The sequence below is a fragment of the Gymnoscopelus braueri genome, assembly GCF_963280865.1.
Source record: "Gymnoscopelus braueri genome assembly, chromosome: 10".
Taxonomy (NCBI): domain Eukaryota; kingdom Metazoa; phylum Chordata; class Actinopteri; order Myctophiformes; family Myctophidae; genus Gymnoscopelus; species Gymnoscopelus braueri.
The window spans coordinates 13,770,210-13,790,086 of NC_137611.1; the positions used below are offsets into that span (position 1 = coordinate 13,770,210).

General features: G+C 43.9%; 1 protein-coding gene across 1 annotated transcript in view; it reads right to left on the reverse strand.

Annotated features, from left to right (window-relative positions):
- LOC308094424 (receptor-type tyrosine-protein phosphatase mu) overlaps positions 1-19,877 on the reverse strand; it is a 240,057-nt gene that overhangs the window by 87,824 nt on the left and 132,356 nt on the right. Inside the window, 4 exon segments of the mRNA XM_080441069.1 lie at positions 754-889; positions 3,363-3,437; positions 4,637-4,673; positions 8,716-8,989. Coding sequence (XP_080297195.1) covers positions 754-889; positions 3,363-3,437; positions 4,637-4,673; positions 8,716-8,989 — 522 coding nt within the window.

A 19,877-nucleotide genomic window follows, 5' to 3' on the forward strand; every position in this document is an offset into this window, starting at 1 on the left:
AAGTACGGCAAAGAAAAAAGTGTGCGGCTAATAAAAGTTTTATTGGAAAGTGTTGTCGAGGCATTTTCCCTGTTCACATTTCCCCTCTCGATTGAGATATTGCACGAAGCAAGCTAGCGCACACCAAACTAATCTCGAGTAAACACGGAGAAACTGACATTGTGTTATTTCAGTCTTTGGTTGCGCGCGGACGGGAGGGGGTTCGGTGTTTGCCGAGCTTTAGCTCCCACCGATGGCTTCTGGGGGGATAGTGGAGTGAGGCGGCTGTTCTCCGGGATGGGTCTGGGGGCTAATGTAAACTTAGCCTCCAGCTATGCGGTCATCCTTTCTCCCTCTGAGCCCTTTCATCATATTTTCTGTCTTATCTCCTCCCTGCTCACCTCCCCTCCACCCACCCGCCTGAACCACAGGCCTAAAAAGAAGGGAAAAAAACCTTCCTATTCTCATTCTGATGCCATTGAAGCGCAGTGTGTTTTGTTTGAGGGCGCCGTGGAACAGGATTAATTTTTCATGGCACACACTGTTATCTCATGGCTGTAAACAGCCTTAATGGAGCGTATCAACATAATCAAATTAATTATTTACTATGACGCTGACAATGCGGCAGTTTGGGGGGAGAAATACTGTAGACAAAAGGGCAAATACAAAATAAAATAAAATAAATAGAAAAAAATCTCGGAACGCTTGCAATGACATCAACCCCTTCCCTTCCACACAGGGCTGCGGTATCACAGTGTTATTGTTTTGTCTTACCTCTTCTTCATCAGAAGCACCACACCTAGGAATATGATGACGAAGAGGAGGATGCCGGCGATGACCCCGGCGATCTTCACCGTGTGATCCGTCTGTTTTTCCGGCTCCACCGCGTCGGGCTTGTGCGTGGCCGCTCCTACCCGAGGAGCACAACAAACACAGACACACAAAACATTACATGCCTAATAAATACAGAGTTAAGTTAATACTCTGAGAGTATACAAATAAAACCAAATGGACCCGTACGGGACATTTGGTTCCATTTTTATACTCTCAGAGTTACCAAATGGATAAATTAACATCCATTCTTTTACTTTCAGAGTGAAATTAACACTCGAGGGATTCAGCGTGCCTTGCTCGAGGGCACTATGACAGGAGGACACATCGATTCCCATTGGTTATAACAGGGATTGAGCCAGTGACCTCTGTGTCACGAGGCAGCCTCTCTAACCGCTTTGTGACTCCACAACACTATCCGCCATGACGCAAAGTTAATAACTGCGTGTTATTGTTCAATATGCGCTGAAGCCACAATTAATCACGCAGCGTGCATTTCGGTTCCATTCAATATGTACTTCAATGGATCCTACCGACACTTGGGGGACGTCTGGAGGTGATTATCAATACATTGGTATTTTTGAAGACCATAAATATCAATACGGCGATAGCGGCTTAGAGCAATTAGGGCATTTGTTTTCCTCCGTAACCGTTTCCCCTATTGTTCCCCAACTCCGCCACCTTCAGCCCACAGCCTTGGTGGACATCAGCGGCATGCGGAATGGTGCTGTTCTGTCGGTAAGAGATAAGTCCACAGCATCTTTACCCTTGGTTAATCACGTCTGGGTCAAATGGCTGTTGGTTTGTAGAAAAATGTTGGCTAGAAAACGGGGGGGGAAAGATAATACTCTCTAGGAGATAAAACGGCCCGAAATAGGCAAAACATTAAATATCAGCTCGGGAGGAGATAGCGTTGAAAGAAGGAGAAAGAAAGACTGAGAGAGAGAGAGAGAGAGAGAGAGAGAGAGAGAGAGAGAGAGAGAGAGAGAGAGAGAGAGAGAGAGAGAGAGAGAGAGAGAGAGAGAGAGAGAGAGAGAGAGAGAGAGAGAGAATCAGACAGAGAAAGAGAGAGAGAGAGAGTATAAGGGAGAGAAAGAGACGAAAAAAGGAGAGAGAGATTGGGTGAGAGACAAAGAGTGAGAGAAAGAAACAAGGATGCAAAGAAAAACAGAGAGAGAAAGAGTGAGAGAGAGAGAGAGAGAGAGAGAGAGAGAGAGAGAGAGAGAGAGAGAGAGAGAGAGAGAGAGAGAGAGAGAGAGAGAGAGAGAGAGAGACATTAGAAAGCAGGAGAAATGCTGCTTGGGTTTAAAGAGCCTCTCCTCTCTGGGTGTGAGATAAGGGGGCGCTCTGAGCAGAGGAAGGGATGGACAGGGGGGGAGCGAGAACGTTGCCGGAATCTCAACCGTCCACCTGAACAACACCATTATTCCCTGTCACCGGGGGGTAAATTTAGAATGACAAATTGTTATGTCGCACAAATCTGTTAGACCTGGTCTTCTCTCCCTCTCCCCCTCCCCCTCCTCCTCACCGGTTGCCATTTTCCCTCCCCATATCAAAGAATGAACATCCGTCCGGGAAACGGTTGTTGACATATTGTTCCTGCGCCGGCGTGCCGCTATCAGCGGCCAGGCCTTCTATTTGGTTATGAGTGTTTAAGGCGGAGAGAGAGAGAGAAGAGGTGTGGGACGGCGGAGGATTTCAGACAGGTTGACATATTAACAATCAGCCGTTGGACAGACAAGGACTGATTTCCGTCGGCATATGGGATGCCGTTTGGCGGGCTAATCTCACGGGAACACGGGAGGGGGGGGGGGGGGGGGGGGGGGGGAGACAAGAATAATCCCTGTTTGAGTTGCAAGAGTCCTGTATGTTTTCCCACTACCAGTGGAATGTTGTTTTCCCTCTCTGGCTTGAGCGGAAGGGGGATGGGGCGGGGGGGTTTGAAAAAGGGTGCAAGGGAATAATTCTTCTAAACAACTGTACAGCATTTTAAAAGTGACTGGATAGTCTGCAGAGATGCTGCTGGCTCGGCGTAGACTCTCCCCGATATACTGTACTTTAAGTAAGTAAAAAAAAAAACATCTGCTGTGTTTCCACTCCTGTCACGACGGCAGCGGCGCGCAGCACTTCATCGGCGAGAAATAATGAGAAATATTCATGAAAAGAGTCGGGGATTAACTCTTGTCACAAATCTGCAACTTTGACACATCAAATGACGATAGTGCCTCAAACAGGTCTTTCATGTGTGGCGATAGCCAGAGGAGGCATCAAACAGTCTGAGACGATGTCTACAGTCCATATTGACTTAATAACACACATTTTATGCACAGGCAACAAACAAACAAACAAACAAACAAAAGAAACCAACATGCACCCACAAACCTATTGCTTTTCTTTCTTCCCCTTGGGAGAAAACTGTTGTGCAGCCCTTGTGAGCCTATTATACAGGTGTTGAGTGTCGAGTGTATCTTGGCTGGAGAGACAATAATTGGGATGGGCAGGAGAAGAAAGCGATAAGAGGGAGAGACTGTGCAGAAAGCTAAGGGTCTGACCTGTTAGTTGGTTGTCACCAGCCGCTGGGGCGATGCGAAGATAGGGTGTTGTGAGCTGCGTCACGAGTATGGCAGCTGAGTATAGTCAGTGTATCCAGGATGGCATGCAGAGAAGAGAGAGACAGAGGGAGAGAGAGAGAGAGAGAGAAAGAGAGAGATGGACAGAGACAGAAAGAGAGACAAAGGCCACACTGAAGCTGAAAACAGCCACACAAACATTTCCTGTCATCATGCGACACTGAAGCAGAAAAACACCCGTGTTATTACACAGCATTTCATCTAGTTTTGTTAACTTTGTAGAGTAAAAAAAAAAAAAACTGTATATGCCCCATCCTTTTTTCCCTCTACACAAAATGTATTTGCTGAATACAGCCGTTCTGCAAGTATCTTCGCGCGTTGTTCGCCTATTATGACAATCCCAGAATAATGACGTTTTAGGGTTCATGCGGTTAAAAAGATCAACAATTGCTCACATGAGGTTCATGTCCGTGCGAGCTAGGCTAACGTGTGGTGCTGCACATTAGCAAGTACAGTATGGGGAATCAACCGGGGTGATAAATTACTCATAAGTCTTGCTGTTCTACTTCTAAATTCTTCGCTATTTGATTGCGGGCTTATTGAGCCATGCAGATGGAGATATCTGGCCTCCACAGGAAATCCATAGCGGAGCTGCATGTGACTCTGTGGTGGAGCAGATTGCCGAGGCATGTGACAGGGGCCCTCCCACGGTGCAGAACGGAGTGTGACTAGGGCTCCCTCCGGTCTTATCAATCCCACTCAGCGATCAATAGTGCTTAGGCAGCTTCACCCTTAATGTCTGGAGCAGGGGGTATAACGGCGGCATAACTAAGTGCCCACCGGCTTCGCCACGCGCACACTCTGTCTCCGAGTTGAGCTAAAAAAACAAAAAACAACGGTCCTTGATTGATTTATTGATGAAGTCATTTTGATATAGCTGTTTACTTGAATTAAATATATACGGTGTGTGCGGTATACAGTATGTGCAATTTACTCGCATTACACATACATCAGTTTTGAAAGTCATAATTCAGGAACGCTGATAAGCTTAATGATGGCTGTGCTGACATGTGAGTGGGTGTGTGTTTGTACGAGTGCCCAATCATTTACAGCATGTTAATGGTGTTAGTTCTCAGAACCCAGGTGCAGGGTGGGTGTTAAGAAGATCTACAGCTGCATTGATTTAAGTGGTGTTGGGCCAGAATGTCCTCGGTGGACCACACTTAATCCTGCATGGGTAAGCCGTCTGCTCCTACCTTTGGTGGCGACTCGAACACAGTCGATCTTGGTCTCCTGTAGGAACAGATAGGGAGGGAGGGAGGGACACAGAGGGATGGAGAGGGATGAAAAGAGGGTGGTCAGGGATTAATATCACGCACGCACACACGTGCACACACACGTGCACACACACACACACGCGCGCGCGCACAAGAACCGACTTACAAATACTGGTGCCCACTGCCCACACATGCATAATGTATTACCTCACATTGTCATTATCTCATTGCATTACATGTTTTATTCCATTAGATACTCAATATATTTTTAGATAGTGTATTCTTCCATGTTTGTCCAATATCTCAACATTACATGCCACGTGTATTTATATAGTTACATGCTCTAGCTGCATCTTATCTTATCTTATCTTAAGTGTACATCTAGCATTTCCTTGGGGGGAGGAGGGGGGTTACATTATCTTTTGGTTTATCTATTGCACATTGTCACTGGAATGTGATACTGTTTCACTGCAAGCTGTGGAAAGTATAACACTATGTGACAAATAAAACTTTTTACTTTTAGCATTTTTAACACCCACAACAGCTACAGCTTTTAATCCTGCCACCGCCAGTACAGAGTGACTGGATTGCAGCACAACAAAATACTTTGGAACAATCTTTTAATATTCACTATGGTCTGCTGGATGTGATATGGTGGGGGCCCCATGTCTCTTTCTTCCTTGTTACTTCAACAACAACAACAGTGATGTTGGCTCTAACTATAACTGTGTACTTGGGTTTATGTGTCTATCTACTATACGTCTATATTGTATTGATTGTATGGATTTTTTTTTTTACCTATTTGACTGCTGTTACAAACCAAATTGCCCCTTGGGGACATTAAAACAAACCTCAACAATGTTATAGCACAAGTGCTCAACAAAAATGATGGATTTTCAACAAAAAGATAACTTTTTCTCAGTCCAGAGAGTGCTCCCCAGTCCCACCTCCACCCCCCCCAGCCCCTGTCTTATCATCGGTCGAAGCTCAACGACTGTGACACCAAACCCTGTTAGGTGCGAGACTCCACCACAGTGCAGATTAGCGGCGCCGGGCTGTTGTTGCTGATTTGACTGCCAACCCTGATCTGTCTCTGCAGCCACAGCCAGTGGCTGGAAGTGCCCAGCCACTGTGGGAGGAAACCAGAGCCCTGTGACAGCGACACAAACCAGGGCCCTCAAACTGACACACTGTGTGAAGCCTGCTTTCCGAATTGTTTCTGCTGAGTAAAAGTTCCAGGTCTGAGCACAAACCTTGGACAAAGTTTGGACGTTTCCAGACTGCAAACAATAACACTGCTTCCCCCGAATGTTCCAACCTTTGTGAGCATTCGATTTGTGACTGTTTCCAGGGGAAACTACTGTACAGTACAGTACATACACCACCAGAGGTGAACAGCTTGATAGCCGCCTCGGCCATCCTACACATAAACGTCCACAGGCTTTCTTTATCCTGCATTATTATTATCAGATGTGGTTGTTTTCAATTTGAGTCGAGCATACTCTTTCCTAATGCTGTGCAAACAGATGACCGGAGGTTTTCTCCTAGCAACAGACTGTTGAAACCATCTATATGTGGACACAACTATGGCTATCAACAATGGCCCTGTGCTAGACGGGGAGAGGAGATGAGAGGCGGTGTTGAGCACCACACAACATAAAAGAGCGGAGAGCCGTGTCCTCGTGCTTGATCTCAACTCGCATCCAATCGGAGGTGGAAGCAGAGTATTGGAGATGGAGAGTTTGGAGGCCACAAGAAACACAATGAGAATAACAGAGAGAGTCTTGACGCTATCACATGGTCAGCGCATTCACAGTACCGTAGCTTTTCACAGTATCCTGGCTTTTAAGCTGTCATATTTTTTTTTGCTATAGACATTATGGGAAACCATATCAGACATTTCATTGAAGAGCCTATGTTAAAACATTAAATACACTGGGTATTATGGAAGGTTCTTGCCTTCACTAAGTACTAATGTCACCTATAAGTGAAAGAGAATTACACTTGGTGTGTTGTTTATCGCAATGGTTCTCAAAGCCGGAACCCCAGGGGTCCTTGAGGGGTTTCCAGGGTTAAATGATCGACAGTCAGGAATCAAAGGGGCCCTTACGGGTCTGTAACTCCGAATGTACTTGTAAATGTACACTCTCAGAGTTATGGGGTAACCAAACTGCATAACCAAACTGTGGGTCCTTGAAATTAAAACAGTTTGAGAATCACTCGTCTATTGTACATCTTTTCACTTACAATGGTTCTCGGTACATACTGTACTGTGTCAGTACTGTATGTACTTACGCCCTGAGTGAGTGTCGGTGTGTTCCTTCACCAATAACACCTTTATCGTACTTTGACGTCTAAAGTGATTCTCATTCGGATGAGGCACTGTACTTTCCATTGCGATGACTGCTTAATGAGTGAGAGTGCATTGGACTGCCATAAATCAAAACCTGGACGTGTACAAAACCAATGACGGCGGCGTCTGTGTATCATTGAGGTTGAGTTTTATACAGTCGACAAAAGAAACTCTCTGTTCTCTCATTCTGTTTGTTCGAGGAAGACCCACAATCGCTCCAGGCCCCCGACCCGGAAGGTTTCAGACAGGGCGCACCTTTCCGTCTCGAGGGCAAACTCTTCTTTGTATTCAGCCTCTGCCTGTGCCCCCGCATGGAGCATGCCCTTGGTTGAAGACGTGTTTTCCCTGCTCAAAAGAAAGGCCCACCTGCCACTCAGCGACGCTGTCGATATGCTGAACAATCGTCTGGCTCGCTGTTATTAACTGGACTACCCTGACCACAGAAAACAACCAGAAACTATACCACCCTCTAACGCCTTTGTTATGAGAATGAATGAAAGCAGTTAGGGGTTAAATGTCTTGCTCAGGGACGCTTCCACTTGGACTGGGCGAGCGGGGGGGGGGGGGGGTCGAACAGGGAACCTTCCAATTCCCAGACGGTCTCTCTACCCACTCAGCCATGGCCGCCCCTCCTGCATACAATACTGAACCGTGTCATGGTGGGTAAAGTGCCCCTGAAAATCCCACTAATCAAAGCAGCGTCTTGGCACCTGGTGCTGCTGGTGCTCTATTAGAAGAGACAGGGAAAGCAGGCTTGGATAATGGGAGGTGGAGCGCATGTCACAGTCCATGGCTCTGCTATCCCGTCTGAGGGTGAGTGTTAATTTTACTCTGAGAGGGTACAAATGGACCCTTTCAGTATTGTGTACACACCCCACCATGCAGAGTACAGCCACGTCTATAAAGGGACCATGTTTGTAAAAAGCACATGGGTCTCTATATGGAGTCTGTGTGTGTGCTCAGGGAGTCCTGGGGACTCAGGCCACTTCAGTCCCATTAGACATGGCAGTCAGTCAGCCAGTTCGTCAACTTGCCAGACACACGTTTGAGTCTAAAGCTCAACCTAACATCTAGCATTGTTTGATTGACTGAGTGCTTGCTTTCAAGTGAGGAACGTACTCTGACCAGGTTGTCTACAGCTAGTTTGCTAAAAAGTGAGTATTCTCTCACAGTCCTTTGTTGGCCAGCACAAAGTGCTTTTCAGGTACTGTACTGTACTGTACTGTACTGTACTGTACTGTACTGTACTGTACTAAATACTGCACTATATGCCAACCGTGGGTAGGATACCATTAGGCAATGGCAAATGCCTGGGTGATCTATAATATAGATTATACCGTATACTGTATCTATAGATAGTATATAGATTATTACATATTTCTGTATGCAGGAATGCCATTTAACCACAGAGGTACCTTGTGTATCACAACCTTAAGTTCACATTACTCACAACTTAAAGTGAAACTTCACAGATTTTCACCCAATACCTTTTTATCTGTGGATATCAATACGTCTTCTGTGTATTTCTCCGTAGCCTATTTCTCCTGTGAAACGATGATGTCAAACCCTGTGTTTAACATCATCGGGCGTACGGGTTGATAATTGGCGCATTTTCCCATTAATATATCTACAATGTAAGTACACTGTCGACAGGGAGGACTCGAGCGATGACCTGGATAAATAAAAGATCAGTTGAACAACGCACCCCGTTTGCCGTGCTGACGGCCTGGTAGTAGACACTGTAGCTCTTCTGGGGCAACAGAGGAGCGTTCCAGTAGCCGCTGTAGGTTTTGTTGTCCCCGACGGTGAAGGGCTGCGGGGAGTGGATGCCCGTGGCGGGGAACTGGGCCGTGAAGTAGTACTGGGAGTTGAGAAGCGTGGCGTTCTGGAAGTGGATGGGCACCGGGTAGCAGCGCAAGATCTCCGCCGTGCCTCTCGCCCTGCGAGGACGCTCCTCCTCGACCACCACCTGGTAGGCACTGGAAACGCAAGACCTTTCATCAGTTGAATACATTAAACATTTACATTCACTTGAAAAAAGGACAGTATAGACGGGGACATAATGGAGACAGTACATGACACATTCAGGCCAATTCAGAAACTTGTCAGGTGCTCAGCAATCCATCTCCCAGGGGTGTAGCGCATTTATACAGGGATAGACTCCTGTGTTCTTGGCTGATATACCAACAATAAGCCTCTCTGACCTACTACTCCTACAGTACAGTATTACAAAGATAACGAAGCAACCTAGAGGGGTGCATAGATGAGCTGTGTTGCACATACTGTAGTCTTTCATTTGGGGGTGTGTGGCGTTTGCGTTTGTTTTGGTGTTTGCTGCACAATTAATCAAAAGTAATCGATTTAACCACCTCATTCAGCAGTTGTTGGCCATTATATGGCCAAATATAATATGTCACCAATGTGGAAATATTATAACAATCGTTTTCCACAAATAATAATCGATCATCATCAATAATTTGACTTATAATAGACTAGTAATCAGAAGCAAAAATAGTGGATTATCATTTTAGTCATAATCATGCAGCCCTAATTTGTACTGTACATACATACAAATAGACAGATGGCCTCACAATAATAGTTTTGCAGTTGCTTGTGCATCTCAAATACAAACTCTTACGTTATAGTTTACTTAAAATACAACAATACAAATACATCATTATAAATAAACAAAACAAGTGTTTACATTTGGTTCCTCGAAGATCTAAAATGATGTGGCTTGGTAGCGAAATGGCTTTTAATTCTTTGGGGGAAACATATCAGTATTTAAGATCCTTTGTACAAAGGAGCCATCCAAATATCTTTTTCTTTTTTTCCTATAAGGCAAAACTAAGGGAAAGGCACAGGCAGAAGATTCCAACATCTCTGGCTTTTTCCCAAGTGCATTTTGAGAAAAATGAGCAGTGACACAAGACAGGGCCCCCGACTTTATTTGCTTTTTCATTATTCAACAACTCAAAAGGTCAACGTCTCTTTCTATTTCCTCTCCATCCCAGCCTGGTGTTTAGCTAGATCAAAACTGCAGCCCCTCTATGCCTCTCACAGAGATGACATTGTCTCCGCGTGGGCCACTTTGCTGGAGGGGGCGGGAGACTGGCAGTCTTATAGACGGCCACGTTAGTATGCGCCTCACATCCACCTGTTAAATCTATTGAGTCACTGACTGACAAAGAGGCTGTTTACAGCTGCCATGGAGAATATACCAGACCCCGACTGGAGACTTGCACTCACACTTGCGCCCATTAAAACCACAGGAACCCTCGGATCCCTATACTGGGGCAAACATTTGGCGAAAATGGCCGGTAGCAGATTCACGCCAAGGTATTTGGTTTCGGTGTAAAAGGGAAAAATGGATGGGGCCTACTATTGACATCAGGGGGACTCAAGTCAACAAGGTATATAGGCAAGACGAGTTTTTTTGTATAGCACTTTTAAACAACAAGGCAATTCAAAGTGCTTTATATAAAACATTAAGCATTGAGACATCAAGACATAGAGCAAAATAAACACATTATAAATTTGAATGCAATAAAAAAAAAACAGAAAGAATAAGACAGTAAAATTACAATGCAGAAGAATGATTTAAAAATTATCAATATAAGGCAGCTGCAAGCAGAAAGATTTTTAGCTTTGATGTAAAAGAACCGAGTTGTTGCAGACCTGGTATTTCTAAATCAGTTTTTGGACAGACAGGTAGCCAATGTAAAGCTCTAAGAACGAGAGGGAAATAAGGTTATAAGTAGGATATCGTACTGTCATTAAATTATTCAAATGGTTTTCCTTATACCGTACCTACAGTAAGGGATAACGTCATAACGTATGACCTGTGTAGAGCTTAAGGCTAGCCTCTTTCATTACTTTTCTCCGAACCTGTAAATGGTTCATTCATTCATACGAGGAAGCATCATCAAAATAGATCTACTTGCATGATAAACCATGTCTTAAAAAAAAAACATCATTAACGTGCAGTTCGGATCACACGCCTGACATGAGCTGGGGGCGCGTGCACCGACCCGAGCTGGAAGATGTAGTGTATGTTGTTGACTAATGGTAATCTGACCTTTGGTTAGAGCTAATCCGTAATAAATTCTGGGTTTGTCGGGAGCCGCATGAAAAGGTTATCTGGAAATAGAATATGCAGTGTATATAAATATAGTTAATTAAGTTACACAAGTCCGCCTCCAGCATCCTGTGCGTTCCCTGGCCTCTCTGGCACGCCGCCCACGCCGGAGGGCCCTCGTAGGGCCCTCGTTACTGGAACGCCACGCGGATCTCAGCAGAATACTCAGCGGCACCGTAATCGCCGTGTTCCAAAACACCTCGAGAAATGATCAATTGTTCCCAGCAGACGGCGTCGGATGATTAAACATCCCTCTTGGCCGTACAGCATGTGATCTTTAACCCTATAGTTTATCATAAAGTGCTCCCCGTGTCATTAGCCAAAACCCCTCTTGCGCGGGTCTGCTTGGGTGTGGCCCGATTCCTCCGAGCGCTCCCGTTTAGTGTGAAAATGGGAGGTGATGAAATATTTAATCGTGCTGAGAGTCGGCGGGAGAAGCCAGCCCTTAATTACCGTCCCCTATTGAGAGCCGGGGTCATAGGTCGGGTGGAGTCGCTACACAGTAAGTAGCTGCAAAGCGGAGGAGAGATGGGGGAGGAAGCTACAGTACTGTATAGGTGGAGCCTTTAGACAGAGACTCAGCGCTGAGGGCAGTCACACAATGGATAGGATTCGTTAAGAGTGCTCCTTAACAAATCCTACAAAGAGGATCTTATTTCTGCATTCTATCAAACCCTTTCACCTCCAACAGGCTGAGTAGTTGAAGTATAGATGGAAAATGTATTTGGAACACACTTACTAAAGCATGTCAAAAATTGGAATTGAAAAATCCCCAAAAGGTAGCACATCCAAAATTTCAAATCCATGGAGGACAAAGTACTCAAATTAGTTTTGTTGGCACACACCAATAAACGAACGCTCAAATGTACTAAAACATGCTTTACTAACCACTTAAATCCTTAAATTGAAGAAAGTAGTAGATCTACAAGCTCATGCAGCTGGTAAATCTGCTATTTTGTGAATGTTCCCCTATTATGACATGCCCAGATTCTAAAGGCGTGCAATGATATCTCATCTTAAAAGAAAAAAGACGAGGTCACAATAATATAGATAACACAACCGCTGAGGCCGCAAAACAAAATATACCAGAGTACAACTATGACAGCTAACAATCTTCAGCTACTTTTCACTTATGTTGTTGCCGTGTATATTATTTTACTTCTCATATCGTTGATATTCCAAATCAATCTGCAGATAGTGAAATGAGAACAAAAGCTGTCTCCCCCTGAGTGGCTCCTTATGATATGATGATGGGGCTGTGCCATGATTTAATGATAGAGTATGCAGTAAGAACAGGCCCTGCTTTCCTTTCCTCGGGCAAAATATCAAGTGCCACAGGCTATCAGGCTCCAAGGCTGAGGCTGAGTCTTGTAAGGTGGAAATCTCAAATAATTCTCTGCTTCTCTGCAATCTCTGCAGATACGGTATCATCACCTGCCTCACAATGGATTTGCAATCCGACAAAAAAATATTTTTGTTCGTCATTGTAACTCTCGGACCCAGTAATGCCCACATTCCACCGGTTTGAATGTACTAAATTTTTTTTGCTGAGAAGCTATGTAGGTCTATGATGCTTATGAAGACGGATATTCAAAGGAAGTTATTACCGGTAGCCTTGAGAAATATTACATGTTCACCTCTTGCTCCTATAATGATTGGATTGGATTTTTGGATTGGATAGGTTTTATTGTCCCCATGGGGCAATTTGGTTTGCAACAGTAGTGAACACAACCAATACACACCATACAACAACTAACAAATTAGTAAAAGGAAGAAAATACATAAAACATAAAACTTACAATGGAAGTCATCATAATAAAATTGCAATGAACTGTTTTAAAGCACTAAGAGTCTATTGTCACTGTCGGGCAGAAGAAACCTCGTATCTCCATGTTTCATATTTTTTTACGTTTTTATTTCATGAATCAATTTTATACTTCGTAACATGACAGTGTCACGCTTCAATCAGTGAAAATAGCTGATCTACAAGTTCAAAACATGTCACATCGCTTTCAGCTTGCAGATCTGCTTTTCGCAATTTCACCTACTGTATAATGATGTGCCCAAAATAGGGACGCCAGGTTGAAAGTAGTTACAGTAAGTGCGTCTGTGGTTTTTATAAACATTTAACCAATAAAGAGTATGAACAAGAGCTTGTGACTAAATAATGACTCAATTCCCCCCCCTCCCATTTCCTGAAAACGGATGGTTTTTGACATATGAGGTTTCTGCCTGACAGCGACCATAATAGTGTCCATATACAGTCTACTGTATATGGCAGTGTGAGCCATAATGGGGACTGATTAGTTTTAATGTTAGGTATTTGCAGTCGGCGTGATGATTTTTGCTGTAATTACTGCTGTCATGTTAATGTCCCTTTGAGCAGATGACACCTTGTCACCACATGCTGAGTTCACAATTTGCATTATGAGTCATTTTGACAGACCGGTCACATGCTTGATTTAGCATGACACGAATGAGCAACAAAAAAATAACAACAACCACAACAACGGAGGAACTACATCAGCAGTTCTCAAACTTTTTCGTGCCAAGGACCACCTAATTGATATATATATATATTTGGTCGCGGACCCCCCCCTGAAAATGGTTTTGTGCCAGGAAATCTCAGAAGCAAAGATTTGAGTTAAAAATGTTCGCTTAAAAAAAGAAGTCATTCTTTTTGGCGAACGATGCAGTCTTATGATAAGGTCTAAATTAAGCTTTTTTCCCCTTCTATATACTGTACTCCTAGTGTCCCCCTAGGGATCTACAGTATACTTGGCTCCCTCCTTTTTTCCCGCTATACCAAATCTCTTCATTGAAAATAGCAGCTCTATATGCTCATTGAAACGTATTGCAACGCAACGTGAGCTTGCAGATCTTCTATTTTCGCTGAATGTTCGCCATACCCAGAATACGGACGCCAGGCTCCAAGTGGTTAAGCCAGACTTATACTTAGCTGCGTACCGGTGTCTCATGCCAAAAATAGCCGGTCTACAAGCGCAAAATGCAGCGCATTGCATCGCATCGTGATGCATTGCACGACACCGGAGAGCAACTAAGTGTAAATGTGGCTTTTGTGTTCTCTGCTCCTGCGTGACAGACCACAAACCTTCACAAACAACAAACAGATAATACTACTTCTGTCATGGGATTCAAAGGAAACCTTCAGCAAAGGTATCCTGCTGCTCACACCACGCGTCCTGCATGCAAACTTCCCCATAATTGCGGTTAATTCCCAAACTCCCGCGATCCTCAGCATCTCTCATCCGAACCGAGGTTGGAACAGACACAGAGGAAGCGAGAGAGAGAGAGAGACGTGTAAAAGCGGACGTAGACCGGGGAGAAGAAGAATGGAATAAGCTGTTAAAAGTGGTCTGCCAGCGGGGCCAGCAGGCCTGGACCTGTATTCCGGCAGCAGCGCCGCAACCTAAGCTGACACCAATTAGGCCTCCTCCCGCCTGGCTGCCCGATAGATTTCAGCCCGGTCCGCCATGTGACGCCAACCAATTATGGCGGATTGACTTGGCATCGACTGGATTGTGACCTGAAACTCAGATTTATTTTTCACGTGGGCTGATAGGGGAGGAACTTGGGGCTGTTTGAGCAGATGAAGGAAGGGTGTACGTTGGAGCATTTCAATCACCGTGTACCTCCCCACCCTCTCCCACACTCTCTCTCTCTCTCTCTTTCCCTCTCTCACCCACACACCCACACATTGCCTCTATCTCGTTCTCCCTCTCTCTTTAATGCTAATCGGTTCACCTAGCTGCTCGCTCACGTTATCGAACCGGCGAGATTGTGCTATAGTGGCCCTATATCTGTCTGATTTAAGAGGTGTCGTAAGTAACACACATCTCCTGACCCAGCATCCAGCCTCCACGCCTCTGTCTTCTCCTCACACTTTATCTGTCCCTGGTGTCCATAAACCATTAAAGCAAACAAATTAGAGGGTGCCATAGATTACATTTGCCGTTTCAAATGGCGAAATGCATCAGCTTTTCTCATGTCTGTGCTACAGCTATTAACCACCGAGACGTAATGATCAAAGAAAGTTTGTGCCTATTTTTGGGACTGTAAAAACAAAATCACTTAACTGATTTCAGGCTATAGTATATGGTTTGCTAAGATAATCCAACGCCACAGGGTAGGAGCTACACTTCAGAACCCAGTTCCCAGCGCCCACAAGGTTGGAAACCGGTGTTACACCACCACGGCTCCTTAGTGTTTGCATGCATATACATGTAGTATGTGTGTGAGGTTGCTCAAGGCAAAGGTTAGAGTAGCAAAGAGAACGGGGCCTGATTTAGCAGTGTGAATGATAAGGAAAGCATCCCAAATCCCCCCGTCCCCCGTCAGAGGCATGTAAACACTCATTTTAATGCTGGGTAGTGTGGAGGCGTCTTCTGGCCCTGACAAGAGGCCATTGCAAACATTAGTTTAACACGACATGACTGATCGACAGATCGCTAATCCTCTTAAGGAAACAGCGTCCCCTCTGGTAAAAACTGTTCCCAGCTACATGTGTCAACCCCCGGAGATTACTTAGCCAAATCCATCTCGCAAATTTTAAACACATTAGCGATTACACAAATATGAGAAAATTGACTGTCAGCACTGACTGAGTACTGTAAGGTTTCCCCGAGATACATCTAATGTAACGCAGCGGGAGTGTGCTGGAGTGAAAGTGACACTCTATCGTGTCTTGCCTTTTTTTTTTTTTTTCATGAACTGAAGATATCGTTTGATGTTCCTGTGTCCCCCCCCCACACGCCCCGCGCCCCACCCCCTCATCCTGTATCACGGCAAAACATCTGCTATTTGAAATTCAAACGTCTGGAGCTTGCATTACTTCCCAAACCCAATCAGTGTGCAAGATTGCATTACAAAATCAGGTCTCTCACCGCTGTGCTCAGCTCCTCAGTGGCACTGCACTGTACACCACTGCCATCCCTCCAGGCAAAAATGAAGCCTGATTTATACTTTAATAGTTGCCCGCCAGTGTCGTGCACCGAAAATGCCGATCTACAAGCTCAAATGCTAGGCAGCGGGACACGTTGTGAGCTTGTAGATCAGCTGTTTTTGGCGTGTGACACTGAAAAGCGCAAGCCATTTACTGTTCCATAGGGAATCAATTCAAATCAGAAGTTTCCTTCCAAATTGAGATAGGCCTATCCACTGTAATAACTACTCTCCAACGATACTACAAAAACGATTGATAGCATGATTTATGGAATAAATCTGTTTAAGGAATAGTATGCGATTTATGATCTAATGATAACACTGACTGGATGGACTGGATGCCGAAATATTAGATACACAAACAAGTAATTTTTAGTTTTTCCAGATATATTGCATTTTTTATGCACTCCGTTCCAGTTACTCATACTATAGAATAGATCAACCATCTAACTATGACACCGTTCATTTCTTTGTGGTTGCAAATGCCAGATTCCTGAATTTATCGTCACTGGCCAGCCAGCACATCCAAACATCCCGGCTGACTCCAGTGCTGTGTGAGTGGAAGCCTCTTTACAGTGCAGTCACCTTAAAGTTTCAAAGCCCTGTGTCACTTGAGGAAGAAGTGGAAAACAGCATCAAAAGGCCACCAGTATCTCGTCTTGAGCCTGCATCATAATCTCTCCTCTTTGCTGCCCTTCACTGCCACCCCTCGCCAGCCCCCCCCCCCCCCCCCCCCGCCCCTTTTTTTAACAATTCATATTTCCAGGACATTGGACACATGAAGGAAGTCAGATTTGAAAGAGGTACTGTAAGCAACCTGCCTGAAGATTTTATGCATCGCTGTGATCAAAGGATGACTTGATTAGCTCGCAGGTTGGAGTTGTTGAATGTACACAGTAGTGAATTCCATTGATGAACAGCGAGGAAATTGTTTAAGTCACGACACATACTCCTACAAATACCAAATCTCCATATCAAAAAGCACTGTGTTTCTTTATTAATGAGCGCGGGTTTTGTATCACTGTGTAAAGCTCATTAGATAACAAGAGCTATGTTTAGGATTACGTTGTTAAGCATTAGCAAACAATTACAGTATGTTCCTGCTCATACAACAGACTCAAGTTAGGGGGGGTGGTATGTGGGGGCTCAACCTGAAGCTCATATAATATGAGCTCTGAGATATTATCTCCAAAGACAAATTTGAGGCTTTCATCTGGTGGTAGCGGCGGGTCGAACGATTGCGGCTTTTTTACGGTAAACAAAAGAGCGAACCCAGTGCGCTAATTAATGGACGCTCTGGTTCGGCTCCTCTAACGGCTGCTCCGTTAATTATAATTAGCGCTTTGTAATTAGCCCGGTGAAAGAATGGCAGACTGACTAAGGCCCTCTGAATTGTACCTGAGAGAAGATTAAAAGCAGATCACTCCGTCTTTTCCGTTCAGGCCCTTCACCCCGCTCGGCTGCCGGGGTATTAATCTCGGCAGCTGCAACTACGGTAAACATGAGTTGACAAGCCTGACTAAAGATCTCTGGGGTGTAAAAGCTTTAAAGGACTCTGATGAGTTGATAGTGTAAAATTCAGTTTTACAGCTAGCGTAAGTGTTTATCCCCCGTCAGATGAAAGAGTCAGCTCAAATCTGCCTCTGGTTGCTTATCATGTTTTATATTCAAGATGCTATAATGTACATCCTCTAATAGAGGCACACAGTTTAATCTGGGCACTTGCAGAATAAGATTACACCTGAAGCTACAGTACAAGACTTCATTACTCCATTCACTTCCTGGTTAAAGGATTTGGGAAATATTCTGTATCTCGGCTCCTGTGTTTTACTATGTATTTTTTACAAGACATGCTATTTTCAACGGCGTATAACAAGCTTCTTCACGGAAGCACAGATAAATATTCTGTTGTTCTAGAAAGATTAGTCAGAATGCTTAAAAATGCTGGCAGAAGCTACAGCCTGTTTTAGAAAACCCCTGGCAGTGAATGTGTTAATAGCTAACTGGAATTACATAGTCTTCCTCGATTACTTTTTTTTTTAGTAGACACAGTCTAAACTCGACTTCATGACAGGCTGCCAAAAATACACAACAGACGTTGCAATAGGGTTCAACAGTATTCTAAAAGTAAGTGGTTTTGATGGGAGGCATCAATGTATATTCCTGTTTTTTTCCAAATTCAACCCTGCCTCCCCGTGCATATCTGTAGGAATGGACCTCGTATTAGCAGTGACCACTTATTAGCTAGACATTGTAAATATATATGATGGGCACTCTGCTGACTTAGCAATGTGAGCGGTAATGGATGAAGTTCAGCCTGATGGAGCCCACATCCTTTCGACCTGTTGCATTTACCTCCTCTTGTGATTGGCCAATTAGAACAATCTGAAAACCTTGTAGCGCCCTCTGCATCTAAGCTGTCTAGTTTCTGCCGGAAGCTAAGGGTATAAGACTGAATGATGGAGGGAAAAAACTCACAATCAGCTAGAAGAATAAAATATAGCTACTATGAGGGAAAGGAAAGAGAGTATTTTTTGATCCCCGGGGTGGGGGGACATTTATTTTAAATACTATATACCGTAGTTAATACATACTCTATGAATACTATTCATTGAACAAAAAAGATTTTTGTGAGGATTTAAACGACACCATGAGACATGTGGACAGGGACTTTAAATGTGTAAAGATTGTCTAGTAATGACAAATAAAATAAAAGATAATCAAGCAGGAAGAGTTGTTATGTTTCCCAGAAGCATACAATATCATAGGGCACGTCAAAATGTTGGCTTGTGTTCAAACATTTGGCATTCAAACCGTGGTGCAGCTCATCTCATTATGACTGAGTGAATGTTCAAGCCTGGCAGAATGCTCACTTTCCCTGAAGACTGTGACGCAAAGGTGAGCATTAACGTTGACTTGTGTCCAAGAGTTTGGCCGGTAAACTGAACAGTTGTACAGCGTGTCAAATAAATAATGCCTAATAAATGAACCATCAAGCGTGAAGAATTTATCATACCATAATGTTCCAGAGGCCATGAAGGGGCTATCTTTTCTTACTTTTTTATTTATTGATTTTTTATTATTTGAAATTTTAACTATGTTACCACAAATTGACTGAAATAAACTAAACTAAACTAAAGAGTCAGAAGGGGAGTTTAAAATATTGGCTTTTGTCCAATAATGTTGGGTTCAATCTGCCCAGTGGCACAATTCCTCTAATTAATTTCTATTCAGTCAATGATCAGCTCTGGAAGAATGCTTATTTCCCCCAAAGACTATCATGAAATGAGTGAGCCAAAATGTTGATTTGTGTCCATGGGATTTCCATCTAAAAGCTGCAATCCATAACCTTTTAATTTATCAATCTGAATACCAATCTGTATGGTCGTGTACTGTATGTTAATACAATATAACTAACACAACTGCAGTGGTTGTAGTTGGTCCATCTGCTCCACAAACACATTCTATGATTAATGCAGATCGTTCCTCTGCTTATAGGATAATATTCCAAGCAGAAGAAAGAACTGCTCTCATCCTAACATTTGTTATGCTCCCCACCAACATCTGACACACCAAACATTTCTTTCAAAAAGCTACTAAAGACTCAAATTGATGATGAACCTCACATTGATGATGAACCTCAGATACTTTTTTGCAACCTTTGATTATTTTGTATCTTTTTGTTGTGTATTTTTGGAAAACTTTTATTTGTTTTTGTTGCCCGTTTGTTTTCTTCATTTTGTGATTAATATTGGTTACTGTTTGTT